General features: G+C 48.7%; 1 protein-coding gene across 1 annotated transcript; it reads left to right on the forward strand.

Moving 5' to 3' along the window:
- The first annotated feature begins 2,621 nt into the window (after positions 1-2,621).
- LOC136373866 (serine/threonine-protein kinase PAK 2-like) lies at positions 2,622-21,637 on the forward strand. The gene is made up of 9 exons (XM_066338879.1): positions 2,622-2,804; positions 12,468-12,602; positions 12,883-13,218; positions 16,166-16,278; positions 16,941-17,058; positions 17,756-17,855; positions 18,308-18,504; positions 20,463-20,600; positions 21,554-21,637. The coding sequence occupies exons 1-9, from the start codon at positions 2,622-2,624 to the stop codon at positions 21,635-21,637; spliced, it is 1,404 nt and encodes a 467-aa protein (XP_066194976.1).
- The last annotated feature ends 2,091 nt before the right edge of the window (positions 21,638-23,728 follow it).

The following is a 23,728-nucleotide window of genomic DNA, read 5'->3' on the forward strand; positions in this document are numbered from 1 at the left end:
TTTAATAAAGGCATTTAAAGGGAGCTGGTCTCCTGGCCCAATTTTTATCAGCTGGGGGCTCGTCCGGGATTAGCCACGCCCAGAAGAGGACACCAGGACGGGAAGGCCACCCGACCTCAGACCTCCGGGACTGCTGGCCAACCGGACCCAGAAGGCGGCGCACCCTAGCAGCGTGGGACACCTCGGAGGAGCACTGGTAAAATCCTCCGGTGGCGGGAAGCGGAGGCGAACGAGTGTGGTGTGAATGAGAGGGGGGCCGGCAGCTCGGACCCCCCAAGCGAGTGTGGACCCCTGATTGTACCGCGTTTCCGGACTCCCGCGAGGGGGCCGGCCGGGAAAAGGGGGAAGCGAGTGGCCACTGTGTGACTGAGGCGCCTCCAGGGGCATTAGGGGGCCCCCCTCTGAACGGGCGGAGGGAAAAGGATTAGGTGGGAGTGGCCCGTCGTGTGAGAGAATAGGCCATCCCGAGTGTGCAGGGAGGCCGAGTGTGAGTGGAAGCACACACCACGCCGCGGATAGGGGGAGAGTAAACCCGGTCCAGTACCTAGGACTGGTAGCCTCCTTTCCAGGTTGTGGGAGAGTCTGGTGCAGAAGAGTAAATCCAGCCTGGTGCATTGCGCAGAGCAAGAGATTCTAGGTTGGTAGTCTGCACACGGGAATACAGAAGAGTAAGATCCAGTGAGTACAGGGACCCCTGCATTGCACGTGGCAGGGTAGTACAACAGGCTGGTAGTCTGTATTTCCTTGAGTGGAGAGTGCAGAAGAGTAAGATCCAGTCTGGTACAGAGACTCTGGCATAGCACGTGGCTAGATAGTATTTGGACTGGTAGTCTGCACTCTAGGGGGGCCTCAATAGGCGAGGGGCCTGAACATAGGGCGAGTGATTGAGTCGCCGCTGTACGCAGCAGACCTTGGCTGGGGCGGTGACCGCAAAGTAAGACGGTAACTGGCACCCTGGGCCCAGGTTGACCGGCCGCCTGCAGAAGGTTTGTTTGGTAGGAGAGTAAGATCCAGTCTGGTACAGGGACCCCTGCATTGCACGGAGCAGGATAGTATTCGGGCTGGTAGCCTACCGCGTGCAGTGAGTGAGTGGGTGCTGGCTGGGGTAGTGGCTGGAACCCTAGGGGCGGGTTGCCCAGGCTACCTACGGGGCACGTGAGTGTGGGTACAGGCCGGAGTAGTGGCTGGAACCCTAGGGGCGGGTTGTCCAGGCTAGTTACGGGGTACCAGTGTGAATGATGTTAGGACTTTGAGTTGCCCGTCTTTAATTTAAGTTCGGGTAAGAGCACCTTATAGTTTTAATTTTGACCCAGGGAGAGTGTGAGTGCAAGAGCCAACCAATTTTTGAGAAAAAAACTAATTCTTAAGAGTAAAATCAATTTTTGAGGAAGAATCCACCAATTTTTGACCCAAGTATGGGGTCATGCATAAGAAAACAGAGACCCCGTGAGGAAGGAGAGGGAAAGATAAAGAACATCCCGTCGAACAGCCCGTTAGGACGGATGCTAGGGTTGTGGGAGGTAGATGAGAGGACAAAAGATTTAGATCAAATAAAGATGATCCATTATTGTATGAAGGTTTGGCCAACTCTAGACCTTCCTGAAAGATGGCCGTGGTGCGGCACTAGCGACCCTTGGATGTACTCGCAGTTAGATCAGTATCTGAGAACCCAAGGGGACGCAGAACAACTATTATATGCTGCATGTTGGCAGAAGTCGTTAACAAAAACAGGAACAACAAAAATTTGTAAACTCCAAGGGAAAGAGCAAAATGAAAGTAAAGAGAAAGTGACACCGGAAGAGACCCACCGTAGGTGGGACCCCCTAGACCATTTACCCCCTCCCCCAGTTTATCCTGAAGCCCCCAGACCCATTTCTACTAACCCTCCGACCCTTCCTGCAGACCCGTCCCCAGCACCTATTCTCACTAACTCCCTAACCCTTCCCATAAGTCCTCCCCCAGTATACCCCACTTCCCCGCCCCTTCCAACTAACCCTATGACCTCTCCAATAAATCCTTCCCCGACCACTTCTTTAATGGAACCATCAAAAGTGACTACACCCCAGAGTGAGATGACCTTCTCTGGAACTAACCCCTTCTGTTCCTCAGTGGCTACTAATACTGGCCAGGTCTCCTCCCCTCCTCCGTCCGTAGTTCCAGCTCCACCATCTAATTGGGGCCAAAATCAACCATCAACAAAGGTGGAGTCCCCGCAAGTAACCGACACCCCAGAGGGACCCTACTGTGGCACCAGGTCGCGAACCAAGCTCTATCCATTGAGGGAAGTCCCTATGGGAGGGGCGGCCGGAGGAATCGGGTTCGTAAATGCTCCCCTAACTGCCTCTGAAGTTAGGAGTTTTAAGAAGGAGCTGGGGAACCTGGTGGAAAACCCAGTAAAGGTAGCTAATCAATTGGATCAATTCCTGGGACCTAACATTTACACCTGGGGAGAACTAAATTCCATATTACATATCTTGTTCAACCCGGAGGAAGTCCGGTTAATCAGGACGGCAGGGATACGAATCTGGGAAAGGGAAAATCGGATGGGCCCTCCAGGTGACCAGAAAGTGCCTATAGCGGATCCAGGGTGGGATCCCAATAGGGCAGAAGGAAGGCGAAACATGGAGGACCATAGAAGTCTAGTAGTAAGGGGCATCAAAGAATCCGTGCCCAGAAGCACCAACACCAAATTGGCTTTTGATGGTGCCCAAGAAAAAGATGAAACTCCTGCAGCCTGGTTAAACCGGCTTAGAGAAAGTTTCCAGCAATACTCAAGTGTGGACCCAGACAGCCAGGAGGGCCAGGTATTGTTAAAATTACAATTTGTCACCAAAGCCTGGCCGGATATTAGGAGAAAGATCGAAAAAATGGAAGATTGGCAGGAGAGGGGGATGAATGAGTTATTGAGAGAGGCTGTGAGAGTGTATCTCAGGAGGGAGGAAGAAAAGACAAGGTCAAAGACCAAGATTATGGTGGCGGTAGCCAGGGAGAGTGTGAAGGACCTAGTAGGCAACTCTAACCCACCGAAAAGAGGGGATGCAGTCCCTATAAAGAAGAGGGATTTGCCACCTTGGAAAACGTTTCCCCAAGCAGGGGAAACGAGAAAATGTTTTTATTGCGGGGAAATGGGACACATAAGAAGGGACTGTAGGAAGGAGTCCCTTGATGAGGCCATTGCAAGAGAGCAGGAGGCCTTAGAGAAAATACTGAAAGGAGAAGGCCAGGACGATTAGGGGTGTCATGGGCTCTTTGCGTTGGGGGACCCAGAGAAACATCAGGAAGGGCCCATAGTAAATTTTGAAGTAGGTCCCCATCATGAGGAGTTTGAATTTTTAGTGGACACCGGTGCAGACCGGTCTTGCATAAACAAGCTCCCCATGGGATTAAATATTGGAGAGCAATGCTGTGAGGTATTGGGGGCAGAGGGGAAGCCCTTTAAAGCCTCAATAATACGAGGGGTGGAAATAAAAGGAAATTCAAAAAGGTGTATTGTAGATCTTATATATCTACCGAAGGTAGATAGTAATTTGTTAGGGAGAGATCTACAAGTCCAGCTGGGAGTAGGAATCCTTCCTAGGGAAGGAAAAATGGTAGTGCAAATGATGAGGTTGACAGTCCAAGATCTAGATGAAATAAGGCCAGAGGTATGGGCAGAAGAAGGAAAATATGGATACCTGGATATCCCACATATAGAAATAAAAATGCAGGAAGGAACACCTCCTATAAAGATCAAACAATACCCTATTTCTATAGAGGGTAAACAAGGGCTCGCACCTGTCATCTCTCATCTATTAGCAGAAGGGATCTTGGAGCCTTGTATGTCACCTCACAATACCCCAATACTGGCGATAAAAAAGGCGGAAGGCAAATTTAGATTGGTACAGGACCTTAGAGAAGTAAATAAAAGAACCATTGCTAGATATCCAGTAGTCCAAAACCCGTATACTTTGCTAAATAAAATCCCTAGAGAGCATGCATGGTTCACAGTAATAGATCTGAAAGACGCTTTTTGGGCCTGTCCCCTTGCTGAGAAGAGCCGAGATTGGTTTGCTTTTGAATGGGAACATCCTGAAAATAAGAGAAAGCAACAATTGAGATGGACACGCCTTCCCCAAGGTTTCACCGAGAGCCCGAATTTATTTGGACAAGCCCTGGAAGAATTGTTAAAGCAATTCATTCCAGAAGATAGGGTACAAATCCTGCAATATGTGGATGACTTGTTAATATCTGGGGAAGGGCAGGATGGAGTAAAAAGGACTAGCATCAATCTCCTGAATTTCCTAGGGGAAAAAGGTCTCAAAGTCTCAAAGGACAAGCTGCAATTTGTAGAACCTCAAGTGACCTATCTTGGACATCTTATTGGAAGAGGGTATAAGAAACTTACCCCGGACAGAATCAGTGGGATCCTTGCCATCCAAGCTCCCACCACTAAGAGGGACATAAGAAAATTATTGGGACTATTTGGATATTGCAAATTATGGATTGAAGGATATTCCCAAAGCGTAAAATTTCTATATGAGAAATTGGTACAACCCGAGCCAATAACATGGGCGACCAAAGATGAGGAACAACTAGAGAATTTGAAGACAAAATTGTCTACAGCGCCAGTCTTGAGTCTCCCAGATCTAAAAAAGGAATTTGATCTATTCGTCAATTCAGAAGAAGGAATTGCGTATGGTGTGCTGACCCAGGAATGGGGGGGACACAGAAAGCCGGTCGCATATTTATCTAAGTTACTAGATCCAGTGGCCAGGGGATGGCCGGCTTGCCTCCAAGCTGTAGCAGCTACAGCTATGTTAATCGAAGAGGCACAAAAGCTAACTTTACAGGGTAAAATCATTGCTCATACTCCCCATGATCTCAGGGCGGTTTTGAGCCAGAAAGCCCAACAATGGCTAACCGACTCGAGAATCCTGAAATATGAGATCATTCTGACCAATAGTTCCAATTTGGAACTTACCACCACAAAAAGTTTAAATCCAGCGCAATTCCTTTCCGGAGAACCAGTACCAAATTTAGAGCATGATTGTTTGGAGATTATGAATTTACACACCAAAGTTAGGGAAGATTTGGATGACAGGCCCTTACCGTATGGAAGGGTGCTGTTTGTGGATGGGTCATCCCGAATAGTTGATGGGAAGAGGATGTCAGGATATGCCATAGTTGAGAAAACAAAAATAGACAACCTGGAAGTGGTAGAAAAAGGGAAGTTACCCCCAAATTGGTCAGCTCAGTGCTGCGAAGTATACGCTCTTAAAAGGGGATTAGACCGGTTGGAGTCAGGCCAAGGTACTATCTATACCGACTCCAAATATGCTTTCGGAATAGTTCATACCTTTGGAAAGATCTGGGAAGAGAGAGGATATTTAAACTCTAAGGGAAAAGATCTAGTACATAAAGAACTAATTAAGCAGGTCCTGGAGTCCCTTCTCAAGCCCCGGGAAATTGCAATAGTGCACATAAAAGGGCATCAGAAAGGAGATACTATCGAAAAGAGAGGCAACCATTTAGTAGACCAAGCGGCAAAGGCAGCTGCACAAGAGATAAAAGACCCGATAAAGGTTTTTGCTATGAATAAGGCACCAGCCCAAGAAGGAATGAAACCCATATATTCCAGAGAGGAACTAAATGAAATAAAAAAACTTGGATTACTTCAGGGGAAACAAGGGGAGTGGCTGACTCCAGATGGAAGGAAGTTCCTGAACAAAGCTCTTGCTCGCAAGATGCTAGAGGAAATCCACCATCTAACCCATTGGGGTACCCAGGGGCTAGCCGACCACTTTTTAAAAGAACATGTATGCCTAGGGATATACAATTTGGCCAAGGCAGTGACAGAAGGGTGCTTGCTCTGTCAAAAGGTGAACCAAAAGGTGATGAGGAAAGCCTCACCTGGAGGAAGGCCTCTAGCCCTACGACCTTTCCAAAACATCCAGGTCGATTTTACTGAAATGCCATCAGTACAGGGGTACAAACATGTCCTAGTAATTGTGGATCATCTTACTCATTGGGTGGAGGCTTTCCCCACGAAGACCGAAACGGCACAAACAGTAGCAAGAATATTGTTAGAACAAATTATCCCCAGGTATGGCTTAGTAAACAACATAGACTCAGATCGAGGACCTCACTTTGTGGCCCAAGTGCTGCAAGATGTGGTCAAAGCACTAGGTATCAAGTGGCGGCTACACACACCCTGGCATCCTCAGAGTTCAGGGAGAGTCGAGAGGATGAATAAAACCCTGAAAAATGTATTAACCAAATTAATAACAGAAACAGGACTTAATTGGTTAAAGTGTTTGCCCCTAGCTCTATTAAGAATTCGGACCAGGCCACGATCGGATATAGGGGCATCACCATATGAAATGATGTTTGGACTCCCCTTCTTGTTAACCCCATATAGCACGGGTGATTATCTGGAAGGAGAGGCAGCAACCAAAGAATACATAAAAACAATTGGCAAGACATTGGCAGATCTGAAACGAAAAGGGTATCTTCCTCAAACCTCTCCCTTGGACACAGATATTCATCAGATAAAGCCAGGGGACTGGGTACTAGTAAAATCCTGGAACGCCACTCCACTGACCCCTAAGTTTGAGGGTCCTTTTCAGGTCCTGCTGACAACACACACGGCAGTGAGGACCCAAGAAAAAGGCTGGACACATGTGTCGCGGGTAAAAGGACCAATACCACCTCCAGAGAATCCGCCCGACCTGCACCCTAATCCTTCTTCCCAGTGGACTGTAACTCAAGATCCAGACACGCTCAAAGTGACTTTTAAGAAGAAGCCAAAGAAGGACTAAGAATTAAAAAGACTATACTGTGGTGGGGAGAAGTTCTCGGTATCGTTGGGGAATTTTTTGGTGTTTTGATATCGTTAAAAGGGACTAGGGAAGTTTGAGAAACTTCTCCAGTGCTAAGCTATTCAAAGCTGTTTCCAGTGTATAATTGAACCGTTTGTGTATTATCAGAAATTACTTAAGAAGTGTTGTGATAAGGCCAAGTTAATTGAAATTGATAAAGTTTCAAACCGCTACACAAGTTAATAAAGAAAGTCCTAACCAATCTCTCACAGGACATACCCCAGAAAGACCAACCAAAAGATAAGGAAAGGTGAGAACACATTGGGAAGCCCGACTAATTCAGCTATATGACTCCCCTCCCCCAAGAGGCAAGACCGGGTGAGATCGTGATGGTTCATACCGGACTCTTGGGAGGACTGGTAGCAGTCCTAGTAATCAGCGGAATTGCTGAAGGAACATGCTCAAAGTGTTACCGACCAGTCTATGATGGGGAGAATTTACAATCTCTAATACAAGTTCACACCCATGTGAAGCACACCTGTTTTGATAAAACCGAAATATCCTCCTGTCAGGAGGATGGGAAGAAGTATTGGATTGCCAGGAGCACAGCCAATTTTCGGCAACGTCTGACAGGGGAATGCCCTATCAGAGAATGGTTTTGTTTTGAAAACCTAAATAATCCGGAGGGTGTGGCCGATTTAGTAAAAGAAAAAGCCTTGAAGGTAAAGAAAAAAACTGATTTAGATGAAGTCCTTGGTAAAAACCTCTTTGTTGACCTTATGGAGAGAGTCAGTCATGAATTAAATCTAACTAACTGCTGGATTTGCGGCAGTACCCAAATGTCTGACGTATGGCCCTGGGAAGGAACGAGTTTATCCCCCTTAGATATTCTGAGGTGGAAATTGATGGAACAAAAGCCTCCCGGTAGTCAAGAGAGGAGGAAGGAACAATGGGAATTAAAATCCAAGATAATCGGAGAAGAATGCATTAAAAGAGCAGGGAAGAGATACAAAACATTTGTTGGGGAAATGGTATGCAAAAGGTATTTGATTGTGAAAGAATTATACCAAAAATGGGTTCCCCAAGAACCTAATAGGTATTGGTCCATCGGGAAAAAACCAACAGGATGCATTTACCATGAAGGCTATAATTTACATGAGTGTGCAGAGAAAGGTATAAACCCTTTTTGGGGAGTGAGGGGAATATCCAAGTATTGGGAACGCCCCTTTGACATCGGGGATGAGTCGTGGAAGGCCCCTGAACATCTTTTTTGGATATGTGGAGACATGGCATATACACATCTGCCGGGAGACTGGGCAGGAAGTTGTACCATTGGTGTAATTAAACCTGCCTTCTTTCTACTCCCTCGGGAATCAGGGAACCACCTTGGTGTACCTCTTTATGACAACCTAAAGAGGACCACCCGGAAGAGAAGAGCCATCATAGATCTAGGCAGCAACCAAAATTGGAAAGGCAAAATTTGGACTCCCGAACAAATTATAAAGACTTATGGGCCAGCGACCTGGGCGCGAGATGGATCCTGGGGATACAGAACTCCCGTCTACATGTTAAACAGGATAATTCGGCTGCAAGCTGTATTAGAAGTTATCTCAAATAAAACAGCCCTGGCACTGGACCACATAAGTAACCAATTGGCACAAACGCGGGCCGTGGTATATCAGATCAGATTGGCTGTCGATTACTTATTGGCAAATGAGGGAGGCATCTGTGGTAAATTCAATTCATCAGAGTGCTGCTTAGAAATTGATGACAAGAGCGAAGTGATTAGAAACATCTCAAAGGAAATTAGAAAAGTAGCTTATGTGGGCACCCAAGAGTGGAAACCCCTGATTTCCACCGACTGGTGGGACAACTTTTGGTCCCTAAAAGGGGCGTGGTGGAAAAAGATAGTATTTATTATTATCAGTGCACTAGCCAGTCTTCTACTGATCCCTTGTATCCTTCCCTGTCTCATTCGGACTATAACATCTACGGTCCAGGCTAGTCTCCAACTCCCTGAAATAAACAACTCTAAGCCCACAAATATAATGAAACTCGAGTCCCAACCGGAAGAACTGAGTGAAGCCAAAAAGATTTATAATCAGTACCAAAAACTAAGAAAAATATACTCCCAAGAGCCAGAGACAGCCAATTAGTTGATGCGGGCAAAAGCCCGATCAAAGAAATAGAGGGGGGACTGAGAGAAATAAAGGCTCAAGAAATCCTGTTTAGTGGTTGTTTTAGATAAATTAGAAAATGTTAAACCTGTTATTTAGAAAAGATGTAAGAAAATTTGTATCCTAGTTCTACCCCAACGCCTTATATTCCCGGTTTGTAAATCCCATAGTTTTGTAATTTAAATAGCATACCCCTATCCCCTAAACCCTCCATGTTCTCTTGTTAAGTCAAGCCCCTGTTGTTCCTGCCTGTCTGTGAAGGCGCTTACGTCGCCTCATTCCAGCCTGTTCGTTACATTGTTTCAACCTCGCCTTCACAACTCCTCGCCTGCCTGTCCACTCACCAACACCGCCCTGTATGGAAATCACTCAGGCTCCCAGCATACTTCACTAAAGAGGAAGGGGGATTCGGATCGACAAAGTCCTAGAACAACGAGCCGAAGCAACACCTGGACACCGGACCAATGCCATCCGGTAGGGAAAGTATTTGGCTAACTGTGACTAATTCTCGCTATCTTGCCATAGTTTGAAAGATACTGGACCAGAGTGACATCCCTGGACTTTCCGAGCCAAAAGGAGGACCTTGGGAGTTTCCCGTGAGGCTGGATCCCCGCCTCTGCAGCCCGAGCGGCAGCAGGAGCGACCTCCTCCTCCGTGGTGACTCATCGGCTAGGGAGCGGCGGTGGCGCAGGCGACCCACGAGCATCCCATTTAAAAGCTGAATTTTAATAAAGGCATTTAAAGGGAGCTGGTCTCCTGGCCCAATTTTTATCACGCCTGTTTCTTTAGAACACTATGAAGACTCTGAAGAATTGGAATTGACACCAGAACTGCAGCAGGAAGTCCAGTGCAGTTGAGGTTGTTCTTCATGAGATTCTGAGCTGAGCACAGCCGTTCTGTTCAGCAGACGCACAGGCAGGGGCTTCTTGGGGCCCTGCTCTGGCACCCATCATTTTGAGGAGGGGATTGCAGGAAAAAAGAAGAGAAGCCCATCAACTTCTGAAGAGGAACAGTCACTGAGAGGAACCAGTGGCTTAAGAAAGGTGAGGGGGAAAAGGGCAGCAAACGTGAGGTGACGAGTGTGAGACATGGGAGTGAAAAAAGAGGGAACTGTGAGGGAAGAAAAGGGTCGGAAACCTGAGTGGGAAATGGTGAGAAAACTGTGGGGGAAATGGTGAAAAATGTGAGCAAAAATAGCAGAGGAAGGTGAGAGGAGGAAAAGGCAGGAAATACAATGCGAAAATTCTATAAACATGAGGAGGAAACGGTGAGAAAATAGGGTAAAAACTGGTGGGAAATGTGAGGGGAAGAGAGTGAGAAACTTTACTGGCCAAGAGAGAGAAGCAGGCAACAAATGTGAGGGGAACATTGTGACAATCCTGAGGGTAAAGAGTGAGAAAGCAGATGGCAGAAAAAGACAGAAAAGGTGAGGGGGTAAAAGGGTGGGAAGTTTGATAGGAAAAGTGGCAGAAAAAAGGAGTGAAAAAAGGGCAGAAAATCAGAGAGAAGAAGTATAAGGACCATGGCAGGGAAAGAATGATAAATGTGAGATGGAAAGTGTGAGAAATGGGAAAGGAAAAGGGTGAGAAACAGGAGGGTAAAACAGAAAAAAGTGAAGAGAAAATGCTGAGAAAAATGCCTGAGAAAATGAGAGAAACCTGAGGGGAGGAAACGGCAGGGTAAGTGAGGGGAAAATTATTAAAACCATGAGGGAAAATAAAGCAGAAAATAAGGGAATACAGGGGAGCATGAGAGATAACGTGTGAGGAAAAAAAGTCCTGAAAAAGGGTGGGGAAAATGAGAAAAAGCAAACTGAGCAAAGTTTCCACAGTCTTCCAGCTGTGGTCACACCACATCCAGATGTTCCTGAGACAGTAAGTGCCACTTTGGGAGGTGCTGTCTTTAGTGCAAGGCAGAGGTGCAAGTCTCTGCCCAGCCAGCACTTGCTGCTGCTGGCTGAGGATGCCGAGAGTGGGAAGGACATGTGGAAGTTCTGGAGGCTGTGTGCAGAGACAAAAGTGCCCCTGTGTGCCTGGGGATCTGCGTGGGACAAAAGGAGGCCAGATGTGCCAGTCAAGAGCAGCAGAACGTGAGGCCAGGTGGCCAAGAAGGCCAAGGGCACGGTGGCCTGTGTCAGCACTAGGGGAAGGGCAGGAGCAGGGCAGTGACCTGTGTCCCCCTGTGCTGGGCAGAGCTGCGGGCACAGCTGGAGTGCTGTGTCTGCTTCTGGGCCCTGGGGAGCAGAAACTCATGGAGGGGCTGGAGCGTGTCCAGAGAGGGACAGGGTAGCTGGGGTGGAGGACTCAGCCAGGGAGGAGGTGCTGACGAAGCTTTTATCTGGACAAAAGTGTTATTTGATTTCCTTTCAGTGTCCCCTCACTACATCCAAATATTTTGGCAGTGGAGGGGATTATATATTCCCATTGTTTTGTTCGATAATTGGTTTGTTAGGTGTATTACCACTGTTCATTTTCTTTATTTTCTAGGGTCTCATGTTCCTTTAGGTCATGATTTATTTCCTTCTTCCAGTATTGGAAGAGGTTTTTTTAGAATTTAATTTTCAGGGTGATTGCTCTGGAAAATAGATATTCTCCCTCCTCTCTGGAAAAGACATGTTTCATTGACAGATTCAGAGCAGGCTGTGATGTCCTCTGAGTTGACATGGGTTTTTTTATTCCCCTCAGAGCTGTTTTCCTCCTCCAGCCTCTTCTGCCCTGCATCCTCCAGCTAATTGTTTCAATTTCTGCCTGTCCTAGTGAGGTGGAAAAATTCCATATTTTAGCTGGTGTTTGATGACTCTGGTTATATATCAATTCCATGGATCATCATTTCCATCTTTGGAATCCTCAGGGGTGTGTCAGTTAATTTGTTGATTGCGCCTAATAGGGGTCTCTGTTTCTACCACTCAAGGATTATCAGTTGTCAAAAGAGGGAGAATCAGCACCTTGGTCCTCTCCTCCATACACTGAGGTGGCTGTAGAGGCTCTCTGACCTCCATCAGAGGATATTTGCACACATCCTTATCTGCTGAATGAGCAGGATTTCTAACAAGAGGGTAGATGTCAGAAAGGCAGGAATGGCAGTGCAGGCCTGAAGAGAACATGAACTCCAGAAGGGTCTCTTATTAGGAGGGAGCTCACACAGGAAGCCACCTGCAGGGGCAGGATGGAGCTGTGGGACAGGGCTGGGTGTCAGTCTCTACAGAAAGACAAACAGGACACAGCAGAAGTGGAAGGAAGCCCTGAGCAGAACCTTGAGAAATGTCACACCTTCCCTGCCAGCTGCCTGAGAGGCAGCTGGAGCTTCAGTTCCACATGGACCATGACTGTCTTGCCAGTGTCACTTGGGAATCTGTGCCTTCCACAGGCAGAGAATGACCTAGGAGAGCAGCAGCACAGTGCTTTGGGAATGTGGGAGCCCCTCAGTCTGTGAGGCAGAGCCCACAGCTATTGTATGGGAAGCTGAAACGCAACTTCTCTTGCCTTCTGTGCAGGTCCTTCTAGAGAAAGAGCATGAGCAGATCATTCCATCAGAGATGCCATGCCACACTCAGAGAGAGCTGTTGCCAGGCCAAAAGCAGGAAGAGCAGCTCAGGCTGCAGGTGGAAGAGCCACAGGAGAATGGCCAGGTAAGCCTGGCTCAGCAGGTGACAGAGTGAAGGGCAGGAAGAGGGGCATAAAACAGAGCTCTTGGCACTGAGGAGGCCAGGAGTCCCAGAGGCACGGAAAGCACAGAGCCTTGTCATGTGCAGAGATCAGCCCTGGGAAAGCAGGGTTACAATGGAAGCAGAGGTGGGCAGGGAAACAGAAAGCAGTGGCGGAATGAGTGTGATTTTGGGGCTGAAAGAGGAAAAAGCTGAGCCTGATGGCAGCTCCCCACTGTCACTTGCTCTGCATTTGCGTGTACAGAACATCGAGGCAGAGCTACAAGCAGAGCTGGCCGAAGCTCAGAGTGACATCGAGGCAGTGAAGAGCAGGAACAAGGAAGACCTGAGGAGCATCCAAGAGGGGACGGATCTCCATCAGCAGAGAGGCGATCAGCAAGGTGAGGTTGGTGTAAGAGTGGCAGCCACTCCACTCATGGAACATCCCCTCTCTTGTTTTTTACAGAACGTCAAGGAACAGCTGCAAGGCGAGCTGGAGGAAATTAAGGCTAGGATCAACACAGGCGAGAAGAGGCTGGGGGAAGAAATAAAAATGCTCAAAGCCAGACTTCGGTCCAACCCTTGGGCTCTACAAAAGCTAGTGAGTGAAACAGCAATAGCCACCATAGTCACCAAACTGGTGCTTCCTGCCCTTCTTGCCTTTCCTCTGCAGAGCAGCAGGCAAGTGAGGTGATACCTCTGAGTGTCATCCTGCTGTAGGTGTCCAGCACAGCCACTGAGAAAAAGACATTTCCTGATGCACTGAACCTCAGCTGCTGCCCTGGACAATGGAATTTGTCCTTGTCCTTCTGGCCAGCAGTCATCCAAATTGACTCCTGCTGGCCTCCCCCTGCTCTCCTTGTTTATTGAGGTGTTTTTACATGGGAATGTGGTGACCCAGATGGAGGACTGAAACAAGCCCTGTGTAGCCCTTGTGAATCTGATCTTTCCCTTTCTTCTCAGTTGATGACTCTGGGCTAACAGGGACAAGCTGTAGTCTCTGACTGCTTTGTTCTCTTTGACTCCAGGAGGAAGTGTTGACATCTCACCTGGCAGCCTGCAAAGACTTCCAGCAAATGGCTGGCACAGAGGAGCCTCAGGATGGGTGTGAGGCACAGGAAGTGTCTCCACCAGAAGTGCTGCAGGTTGAGCAAGACCTGAAGGTGGAGGACGACACGACTCAGTGCGAGGAGGTAGAACATTTGAATAAGGAGCTGCAAGTGCATCTGCAGTCCTTGGATGGGGCAAGGAGTGCCGGGGGGAAGTGGAATGGTCATTGTGGCAGTCATGCTCCAGAAAATCCATGAAAATGGAACATGAATCTGTCCATGATCGTGACTTCAACCAGCCTTTGGTTTTGGCCGTTTGGTTTCAGAAGTGGACATCCAAAGAAATGCATTTTAAGAGCCCTGCATGTGGCTGACAGCCTGTTTAGAAGGCCTTGCATTTGAAATGAGCTCTCAGGGGAATCTGTGCCAGCACCTTTCTGACACAAACTCATTTCTTCTCCCAGATCTACACAGACTCTTCTCTTGTAGCTGCTGCAGCATCAGCACCAGCGTTTTCTATTGGAGCCTTTGCTCCCCAAGCTGAGAAGTGGATCCCGGGCAGTTTGTTCATGTCCAGCCCTGCCACAGCTGCTGCTCAGCCACAGCAGGTCAAGGACAACTCCCTGCAGCTGCTGAGTACGTCTTGTGTCTTTCTTCTCTGAGGGACAGTGTGTTGTGTGCATGTGTCAGCATAGCTGTACCAAATGTTCCTCCTCAGTTTGATGTCACAGGGACATTCAGGATTCCCTATAGGATCTTCTGTGGAAAATCAGTCTCTGCTGGCCATCTGTGCTTCAGAGCTGTCTGGCTGCTTGTTGTGACCCAGCTGACCACCAAGGGTTCAGAGCCGCAGGCCCTGAGGCTGCCTTTTGTATCTCCTGCAAGCTGGGATCTCTGCTTCAAAATGAGCATCTTGCATTTTGTTTCCCTCAGGGAGAATCGTGAGCATGGAGAATCCCATGACAAAATATATGGAACTGGAAAATATCGGCCATGGGTGAGTCCAATCACAGCTACTTCTACAAATCCGTGGGCCAAGTGTTTTTCTGCTGGAATATCTATCCTGTCTGAAGTCAGGCAAGCTGCAAACATGTTCAGACACTGAGGCTAGATTGTCCCATGTCTCAGCACCCATCAGAATTTGTGAGCCTGGCCAGAAGGCATTGTCAAAGACATCTCCACAGTGCCAAGATCTTGCCTGTAGCAGGGAACAGGACCTGGTAGATCTCCTGGTCTCTCAAGTGTGGGACAGCTCCCTGTTAATTTCCTTAGCATTTTTGTATAGCTCTAAATCATCTGGCCACACTAACACAGGGAGAAGAATCTTCTTGGCCTGAAAGAGAAACCTACTCCCTAAGAGCTCTGAGATAACATTTCTGAGGAACATTGCATTCGTAGAGTTTCCTGAAGGAAATATTCCTTGGTCAGGATTAGAACTGCACACTTTAGAAACTGAAACCCAAGAAGAAAGGAGAGGCTCTCTTTCTGAGCTGAGGCAGTAAACCCCAACGTTGCGGGCCCAGTGGCCGTGCACTTGAGAGGAAAGTGCATCATCTGCCTTCGGACAGAGCCCTCCTGCATCCTGCAGGGTTTGGGCTGTTCCAGCAGAGATCTCCTGTCTTAGCTGGCTCTCACTCCAACATCTAAAGGGTTTCTCCTTTCTTTGCTGCTCTTTTGTTTCTAGGACTTTTGGAGAGGTTTGCAAGGCACTCAACACTGCCACAGGAGGAGAGGTAAATGTCAACAGCTCCCACAGACTCTGCTGCTCCCCAGGGCTTTCCTCTCTGGTGTCAGCTGTGGCTGGAGCTGTGGGCAGAGCTGTGCAGCACAGGCACAGGAAGCACAGACTGGTGCCAGCCTGCAAATTGCTTTTAGGACAGTCTTTGTCCTTCTCAGCTTCCAGAAGGAAGGCAAGGAGGACAGTGGTTCCTTTCAGAGAAGGACGTTCTCCCTCGCTCTCAGTTACCCAAACAAAGGAGGTGCCTTGGAGCATCTCCCTGCTCTTTGGGGCTGCAGCTTGAGTCCTGAATTCTCATTTCTGGATGCCAGCAAAGACATGTGAATGTTAGTGGGAGTTCCTTTAGCCACCTGCAGGGCTGCTCTTGGGAACTGCACGTAGGGAGAGATCTACAAGGTGTCCCTAAAAGCCCTAAGCCCTGCCCATAGGCCAAGGTGTATCCAGAGATCACTAAGGAGTGGATTACTTCTGAATCCCAAACACAGCAGCAAAGAGCGTGGTCAGAGGTCTGTGGGTCCCAGCTGAGACATCCTGGTTACCAAGTGGACAAGAAAAAACATCAGTGCCCATGTGTCCTGTGACTGGCCCCCAAAGGAGCAGAGAAATGGGCTGTTGGAATGTCAGATCCTATTGACTCCTTTGTCTAATGCCAAGGCACTTTGGCACAGCTCAGCTGTGTCATTCCAGAATCACTTGCTCCAAGTGCATTGTGGTCTCGTACCACTGAAATGGCAAGTGACTGATTTTCAATGTCCTTTTAGGTGGCCATAAAGAAAATCAATGTCCGAGGACCAAGGAGGAAGGAATTAAACATTAATGAACTCATGATCATGAAGATGAGTGGGAATCCCAACCTGGTCAGCTGTATAGACAGGTGAGTTGTTGTGCTCCTGTCCCATGAATGTTTGTTTACATTCTGCAAACAAGCAAGGTAAAAGCTCACTTTGGTCACTGGCAGAAAATAGCGCTGTCAATTACTGGTAATTATTATTACTGTGCTCATCTGCAATGGATGGGAAGAGAGCAGATCTTGTCTGCATGACTACTCCCTGGCAGAAGTAGTTTGAAAAGTGTTCAAAAACCTGGATGGGTCACATCTCAGTAGACCAATAGCCTGTGAGTTCACTGCCACCACATTGTTTTGGGGCTTGATTGTTTCAAGTGTCTTCTTAGGTGTGGAGAAACTAACAAGGATTTGCCTTGGACTGTGTCCCGTCTTTTCCATGGTTTTGCATGCCAGGAAGATGAGGTGTTTCTTTCCAGAAATACCATGCCTGCCAGGTTTTTTTTATACTTAGAGTTACTAAACTGCACTCTTTGCTTGCTAGCCATCTAAGACATCTCCTATTTTGCAGCTATGCCATTCCACTTGAGACTGCATAGACTGCCAATACTTCACAGCTGAGAGGGAATGTGGACTCCTTTTATTCTGCCCTTGTCTCAAAGGCACCTGGAAACAAGAATGAACCCTTGTCTGTTCCAAACAGCAACGTAGCCATGTGTGTTGATCTCCACACCCTTGTTTCCTCCTTTCAGCTACCTTGTGGATAAGCAGTTCTGGCTGGTGATGGAGTACATGGATGGAGGCACGCTGAGTGATCTCCTGAGCAGGACCTCCCTGACAGAAGAGGACATGGCAATTATCTGTCGGGAGGTCAGCGATCCCATCTGTGCTTCTCAGGGCTTGGGCAGGATTGTCTGCGAAACTGGGGCTCAGTCTGGAGTGATTCCAGGCTTTGTTTCTGTGTTGCTGGTATGCTATGGGCAAGCCAGAGCATCTCAAGTGAAGTGCCTGCCAGGGCCCCTGCACTCACTGGACTCTGTTCCTGTACACTTATCTCCTGCTGTTGGATTCTCGCTCTGTCTCTTACACTTGTATCTGCTTTCCTCCCCTTTGCCTATCCACACGTTTGCCTTGATTCTCTCTGCATGGTGTTCCTTGCCTGTAAAAGCAGAAGTGCTGTGGCAGCAAAGTTTTCAAATAAAATTTGAAACAGCAAGGAAAAAAGAGGGACTCATTTGTCACAGTCCTCAGCTGGAAAGGGAAATAGTGCAGCCAAAATGCTCTTTGTTTCTGAGCACATGCACTGCAGCAGCCGTCATTCTGGCTGCTTTGCAGGGGACAGTCTACACCAACAGTTGCTGCTGCTCTTTCCAAAGCTGACATGCCATTCCTTAGAAAGCTGCTGCCCTGCTAGTCTTGGAGCAGCAAGCTCTTCCTCTCAGTGGCACTGTGTTCTGCCATTACGCCCCATTCCTCTGGAGCAGGAATTTTTTGGGCTGTTTCCTTTCTTGTGGGGTTGAAATCACAACATTCATTTTTGCTCTCATCTTTCTGTTTTGTCTCTCAGTGCCTGCAAGGACTGAATTTTCTACACGCAAACCACGTTGTCCATGGAGATGTGAAGAGCCACAATATCCTTCTGGGATCTTACGGCTCTGTCAAGCTGGGTTTGTATATTCTTAGTCAGCTGCAGCCTTCCAAGCACTGAACGGGTGTGGGGCTGCACTTGAGTGACTGCCAGCTCCCCAAAAACGGTGCAGGTGGGAGTGTAGGGGCCCTTCCTGCAAGCTGAAGGCACAAATGCAACATGCACAGAGGTGTGACAAGGAAGCACAAGCAGTCAAAAGTGGCCTTGGCCTGTGTGTGTGTCCCTTCTAGAGGGAGAGAGCTACAATCTAAACCTTTAGGAGAATGAAGGCCACTGCTGTGAGCACTGTTGAAAAACCTGGCTCGTTTCGAAGTGACTAATGGCAAAGTTCCTTGGCTTAAACCCCAAGCAGAACGAGTGTGGACGGTTCTCCAGCAGAGTCAACAGCACATTCTTAGAGTGAGAGTGGGGAATTCATTGCTTGGTTTCCTAGTTGGAGTTGGCTTTCATCGTGTGTTGTTTTGTCCAGAGCTGATTTTGGCCACTTTGCTCAGCTGCCCCCTGAGCAGAGCAGGCAGAGCTCAGTGGGCAGGACTCCTGGGTGGATGGCGCCTGAAGTCCTGAAAGGTCAGCCACATGGCCCCAAGGCGGACATCTGGTCTTTGGGAATCGTGGCCATGGAAATGGTGGAAGGGGAAGTTCCTTACTGGAACGAAACTCCCGTCTCGGTAAGGTGCAAATGCTCTCGGATGCCGCTGTCTTTCTCACCTGTCCCGTGTTCTGTGCGCCATTGCACAAAATCCCATTGCCATCTGCTGCCACAGCTTCCACCTCTTTTTGGAAGGTCCCCTTCTAACAATGTCCCCTGCAGCCCATCAGCACCTGCTGTAGCTTTGGTGGCAGCAGAAGGGAAGTGGCAGGTAAGCGGTTCAGAAACCTGCCAGTTCGACCTCCAGCCATGCCTGACATTTCACATTTGCTTTTTGAACACTGTTGGAGCTCTGTCTCTGAAGGACAAGACTTTTTTAGTGGAGAGATTAAACGTGTGATAAATATCCTGAGAAATGGAGGCTGAAACTTCAGAGTTTCAATTTCATAGAAAAAGTAAGAAAAAAGAAAATAAAAAAGTAAAATGAAAAGGAAAAGCAAACAATCAAAAGAAAATAAAAGAGAAAAAGCAAAAGCAAAGGCAAGACAAAAAGGAAAAACAAGAGATAAACCAAGAGAGTAAAGAAAGAACCACCAAACCAATCCCAAAGCAGTTCTGCTTGCTTATTCCTTTTTTTGCCACAGCACATTAATTTTCCTCCATGCTGTAGGATCTTTCCCAAAGCCTGTGGGTCTTCCAGACATTCCATCTTTCAAATCATGTGTACATCATTCTGTCGTGTGTCTGGGTGGCCTGTAGAAGTTTAGGATGTGTTTTCTCCGACTGCAGTTAGAGCTGTATGCCGGAGCCTGGGCTGTTACTGGGTCCTTTCACAAGGTGATGGGCTTGCAGTCGGGTGCCTGGGGCTGGGATCCAAGGTGTGCGCTTGACGCCGGCGCTGTTCCTTTCCCGCAGGAGCAGGGCCAGCCCTGGGCTGCACAGTTCTACTGACATGGAGCACTCCAGCTCCCCACCATGCCCAGTGGCTGAGCTCAGCTGCACAGGGACACGATAAAACCCCCTTTGTGGCCTCTGATGGTGTGAGACAAGGAAAGCAAGCTGCCACAATTATTTGTACTCAAGGGGAGTATGTTGGCTGGGTTAGGCTTGGAACTTTTCCTCTGAATTCAAGAGGATAATAACAGAGTCTCTTTGGACACCCTCCATTTCAGGGCCTCCAGCACAGAGCTGTTGGTGTTGTGATGGGTGTTTTGACAGAGCCCAGGCCGGAGCCTGGTGTCACGCAGAGAGCCTGCCAGAACTTCCCATTCTTTGCCTGGCCCTTCCTGTGCTGGGCACCCCATTAATGCATTAACTGAGGTATCCAAATGAGCAGAGGGTTATCACAGGGGTGGCACTTCTCCTTCTTCTGCTTTGACCATGAAAAGCTTACCTTTTGCCACAGAAAGAAACTGAAACTTGCACACTGTTGGGAGACACAGCTATTAGGTGGCTGCTGTGTGCCCAAATACGACTTTTCATCCCAAAACATTTGTGCAGGCGTCTTTTTGTGTCTGTGTTGAAAATGAGATTCCAAATGTTTGTTTCCTTCCCTGAGCAATGCCTGGTGGATTTCCTTGCTTTTCTTCCAATTACCATTGTTCTCTGGAGCAGGACAAAAGGCCTGATGAGTTTTCTTTTATGGCGGCTGTGCTTAAGGGACCAACAAACAGTGCAGAGATAACTTTAATGTATGAAGCCTTGGAAAGAGTAGGGCTTGGAAGACAAGCTAAGTACTTCTTCTTAAAAGCCTTTAAAGCTGATATGAATCCTCCAAGAATGAAACAGGCTTTTGCTGACCTAGTTCCCACCAACGAGGTCAGTCAGTGAAAATGCTGCCAAGGCATGATCTGCTGGATGTTGGAAATCTATGACTGCATGGGGATTTGGGATTTTTCTAGGTAGAGGAAATTCACCTCTGCCTCTCTGCCAGGGCAGAAACTGCCACTGCTGAGTGGAGCTTCAGCAATGGGATGTGGGAGGGCAGTTTGAGATGTGAAAGCAGCAGGTGAGAGCCTCACGTTTCCTTTTCTCCAGCCTCCGTGTCTGAGAGTCACCAGAGGGATACCAAAGCTGGAGCAGCCCAACCTCTTCTCACCCTGGCTGCACGACTTCCTGAAGCTTTCCCTGCACCCACGCAAGGCATGGCGCTGGTCTGCCAAGGAGCTCCTGCAGGTAAAATGCCAAGGGGCTGCAGGCGAAACAGTGTCCTGGGGATGGGCTCCTCCTCCTAGGAAGTTATGGCATCAGATGAGCTCCCCTGCTGCTCACCTCCACTCTTGTTACTGAAATGGGAATGGGGAGGAATTCTAGAATGACCTTGGCTGCCAGGGACACCTGTCAAGGTCATCTCCAAGTCATCTCTCAGTCTGTCCTCAGAGGAGAGCTGCTCTGTCCTCTGATTGTTTGTGTCACTCTGTTTTGTAATTTGGTGTTACCCAAGGAAACCAGTCCCAGCCAAGCAGTCAGAGATTTGGCCGTGGGCAGAAGGGGCTGTGGGGGCTCACTGGGAGCCTCTGAGGGGCCCTGGTTTGTACCCACCACTCCACTCTTGGAGGTTTCTGCCACGCAAACAGGGACAGCTGAGGGTGACTTGTCCCAGCCCCATCTGCTGCCTGGCACAGTCAAGCAGATGGAACAGCCCCAGGGTTACTGCCAGGTTGTGTGGCAGAGAGAGAAGTGCAGGACCCAGTGCCACTCAGCTGCCCCTGCTGGGAAGGAAAGTGCCATCCAACATGGGAGAGCAGGGCACAGAAAGATAGGCATTGTTCTGTATCCCTGTGGAAATCAGCACAATGCCTGTCTTTCAAAGAGAGTGACTGTGTGAGTCATTGGAGTTTCCTGAAAGAAAGAAACCCCAGGGACAGAAAGCACCATTTCTAGAGCCCTGGCAGGGCAAAAGTGCCATCCAGATGAAGACACCAGAATCAAGAGATTAGTGGGATTCTGGCCCAGGTTTGCCTTGGATAACAAGGTCCTCCATGGAAAGATGGAGATGTCGATGCTCCCCTCGTTCCTGTTTCTTGGTCTTTCTAGGAACCAGAGAAGTCCTGATTGAGCCTGTGAGGTACTCAGCTTGGAAACTCATGGCTCATTGATTTCTGTTGGGTTTTTTTTTCTGTTGACAGCATCCGTTTGTAACATTAGCCAAGCCAGCATCCACCCTGGCCCCACTCATCATTTCAGAAGAGAAGAAGAAGGACAAGAAATGATTGTGATAATCACGTCTAGACTTATTATCGTCCTACCCTGCTTAGATTACGCTTGTAGAATACGATTATAGAATAGGATTGTTAAAGAAATAAATTTTCTGGATATATTAGCACACCTGGAAGATTCCTTTCTCTCTTACCCTGTGAATAAGCTCAGCATGTCATTCGGAGTTTTCAGCTGTCTCTTGAAGGTGCAAAGTGTGCTTTACAGCTTCTTTGGTGGGCCTTGAAAGTGGGGAAGGCTTTTCTTCAGTCACCCTCTCCAGACCACACTGCCTTTGGCATACGGCCCCCTGGCCAGATTTTGCACACCTTCTGTTTGTGGTACTTGTATTTTCAGTAGAAAGGGCAGTGGCATTTGCAGGCAAAACCAAAGGAGGAGTGGGGCAGCCAAAAGAGCCTGTGCAGATGCAGCTCTTCAGCTGTGACTCAAGAGCATTTGCGTTCCTGCCACTTGGATTTGTATCCGTAAGTGCAATCCCTTGGCTGGAGGAGAGTCTTGCTCAAGTGAGGAATCAGAAGGATCACTGAGGGTGCTCTGAAAGGTCTCCTCTGGTGCAGAGCTGTCAGCGACTGTGAGGTGAGAGCGGGCCCAGCCTTGCCCAGGGCAGAGCTCCAGCAGAGCCCTGGCAGAGCCCGCAGCAGCCTGAGCCTGGGCAGAGGCAGGCAGGAAGGAGGCCCTTGTAGCCTGGCCCCGGGCGAATGCTGCGCTCTCAGAGCCCAGCTGGCAGCCGGCTGCTCCCGAGGGGAAGCGTCGCCGTGCTGGGCACAGCACAGACTGGTGCCTTTGGGCATATGGAGCCTGCCCAGGAGGAGAGAAAGGCAAACGGCAGCCGAGGGCTGGAGCCCTGGCCGAGGATCCCCAGCCTTGTGCCGGCTGCCCTGTAACTCCTGGCCAAGGTGAGCAGTGTGGGCAGCGCTCTGGGCACAGGGCAGGGAGCCGGGCTGCTCCGCAGGCTCCAGCACAGGGCAGCGTCCTTCAGGCACGGCGCTGCTGCCGGGGGAGCCGAGGCCAGCGGGAGGCAGGGACAGCTGCTCAGCTCACATCTGCAGGAGCCAGGGCCTCACACAGCTCTGGGAGGAGGCTCCTGCAGTGCTGCACTTGTGCACTGAGCCAGAGCAAAGGGGTGAAATGCAGGCTGTTTTACAGAAATATTCAGGGGCACCAGGCCAGCCAGCTTTGTGCTGTCTGGAACACAGTAAACACTGAGCACTGCAGCTCTGAGCTGCTGGGAGAGAGGTGTTTGAGAGGAGCCAACTCGTAGCTAAGAAGAAATGGGGACAAAGTCATCAAAGCAAAAGAGAACTGGTTCTTAGAGGGGATCCACCTGAGCTGGGTATGTATCTCGCTCCTCCAAGAGCTGAACACACACCCCCATTCCAATGGAATGCTGCTTTTTATTGCCTCTCCCAGCCCAGGGCAAACCGTGTGCCCTTTGCCTTTGGCTGGGTACTGGGGAACTTCTATTCTCTCCCGACCGCCTCCCTTTCTGTCCCCTCCCCTCTTCTCCTATTTCCCTTTTGGTCTGGTCTTCAACCTGGGCCCTCTCCCAGCTCACAGCAATACCCAACAAAGTAACTGGAACAAATCCAAGCCATAAATAACAACACCTACAACCAACAACTTTTCTTCATTTTTCTAAATGTCTTCCTTCTGCAGCAAAATATTACCTTGTGTCTGTGTTGTTTTGAGAAGACAGGTATCTGCTAGGGAAAGCTGGAGTTTCCCTTGGAACAGAGAATGTAATCCACTCCCCCCACCCCCCCCTTTATTTTTTCCCAGTTATAAATTTGTAGTTACAAGCCTTTAAACAAAAGACTTTGTGTCCTGGTTTGGAATAAATTAGGGAAGAACTTCCAAAAAAGTCCCCTAAACCAAAACCTCCACCACCCCTTCCCCCCCCAGCCCTAGGTTTGGGAAGGAAAAATACCTTGGAGGAAAAGTGGAAAAACCGGTTTATTGACAAAAATACACTCCTCAACACCAAATAGTGGGAAAAAGACGGGTTACTGTGATGATGAGGAGGGTGCGACGTGTCTGTTGCAAGCCCGGGACTTCTCCAACTTCTCAGGTCAGGTCAGGTCCGGAGC

This window comes from Sylvia atricapilla, chromosome Z (genome assembly GCF_009819655.1).
Source record: "Sylvia atricapilla isolate bSylAtr1 chromosome Z, bSylAtr1.pri, whole genome shotgun sequence".
NCBI classification, from domain to species: Eukaryota; Metazoa; Chordata; class Aves; order Passeriformes; family Sylviidae; genus Sylvia; species Sylvia atricapilla.